Source organism: Phanerochaete carnosa (assembly GCF_000300595.1).
Source record: "Phanerochaete carnosa HHB-10118-sp unplaced genomic scaffold PHACAscaffold_816, whole genome shotgun sequence".
NCBI classification, from domain to species: domain Eukaryota; kingdom Fungi; phylum Basidiomycota; class Agaricomycetes; order Polyporales; family Phanerochaetaceae; genus Phanerochaete; species Phanerochaete carnosa.
In genome coordinates, this window is record NW_006768443.1 from 1,466 (window position 1) to 2,456 (window position 991).

A 991-nucleotide genomic window follows, 5' to 3' on the forward strand; every position below is an offset into this window, starting at 1 on the left:
TACGACTTCTGTCTCAAAATTACCAAGGTCTCGAACCTTTGGATCCTCCGCCATCCTATAACCCGGTCTCTCCCTATCCCTTCAACCCAGCTGACTGTGGTGAAGTCCCTACTCCTGACTTCACGTACTTTTACCCTCTGCGTGGCGTTCCGCCGCAACTTGAGCCGGGGCGCAAGAAAGCAGTACGCTTGGACATACATCTTGCGGAGACACAAATTGCCGAGCTGCATAAAGGCACCCTGGCGCAGTGTACAGATCCGAACCCGCCCGTACTGTCGAGGCAGGACTCCCTGGAGGCACTGCTGGCCTACTGCACGTCAAAGTCGGACCCGGAGAACCCGCCAATTCAGCATATATACACAATCTTAATGGTTTGTCACGAAAGCTTCTCACTTTACTAACTGTGCTGATGTCTTTCTAGAGCCGCGGCATACCACCACGACCAAAGTACAGTATAGGCAACTGTCTTCTATGGGCAAGGTGCGACGCAGCGGAGGACCTCGACAAGGAGACACTCTTTACTATCGCTCTCCGCGTCCGCAAGTCACTCATACGCTATCGAGAACCTGGCTACGCTGCCGCCGCTGATGCGGCACATGCAACGAGGACTGTGGAAGCCATCAACGCAGAGCTTGCCCAGGATTTTATACAGCGGCCGGGACACATGGTGGTGAATTCAACCTGGCGGTGAGCGCTGAATATATTGCTCGTTCACTATGCTGTGGCTGATCTCGCGTGACAACCTTAGTTTCGACTGGACTTCGGCGCATTTCGGATTCCCTGACCAAACGCGATTCTTCCATACGGTCCTGGACGAGCCACGATTCGTGAAGATGTTTCAGCCTAACCCAACACGACAGCCGGACGGGACATGGAACAGACGACCCAAAGATGATGTCGAGATCACCTTCTACATTCACAAGGAGCTCAAAGAATCGTTCAAAGAGATCTTCGCCTCCCAGGCACGGGTCTTGGGTATGTCAGGTGATGT

The 991-nt window shown here is 53.5% G+C and overlaps 1 protein-coding gene across 1 annotated transcript; it reads left to right on the top strand.

Moving 5' to 3' along the window:
* Nucleotides 1-406: 406 nt before the first annotated feature.
* Nucleotides 407-709, top strand: PHACADRAFT_266493 (uncharacterized protein; the record flags this gene model as incomplete). The annotated part of the gene is made up of 1 exon (XM_007403161.1): nucleotides 407-709. A coding segment is annotated over one exon (213 nt), but the record flags the coding sequence as incomplete, so codon positions are not given.
* Between the last annotated feature and the right edge of the window lie 282 nt (nucleotides 710-991).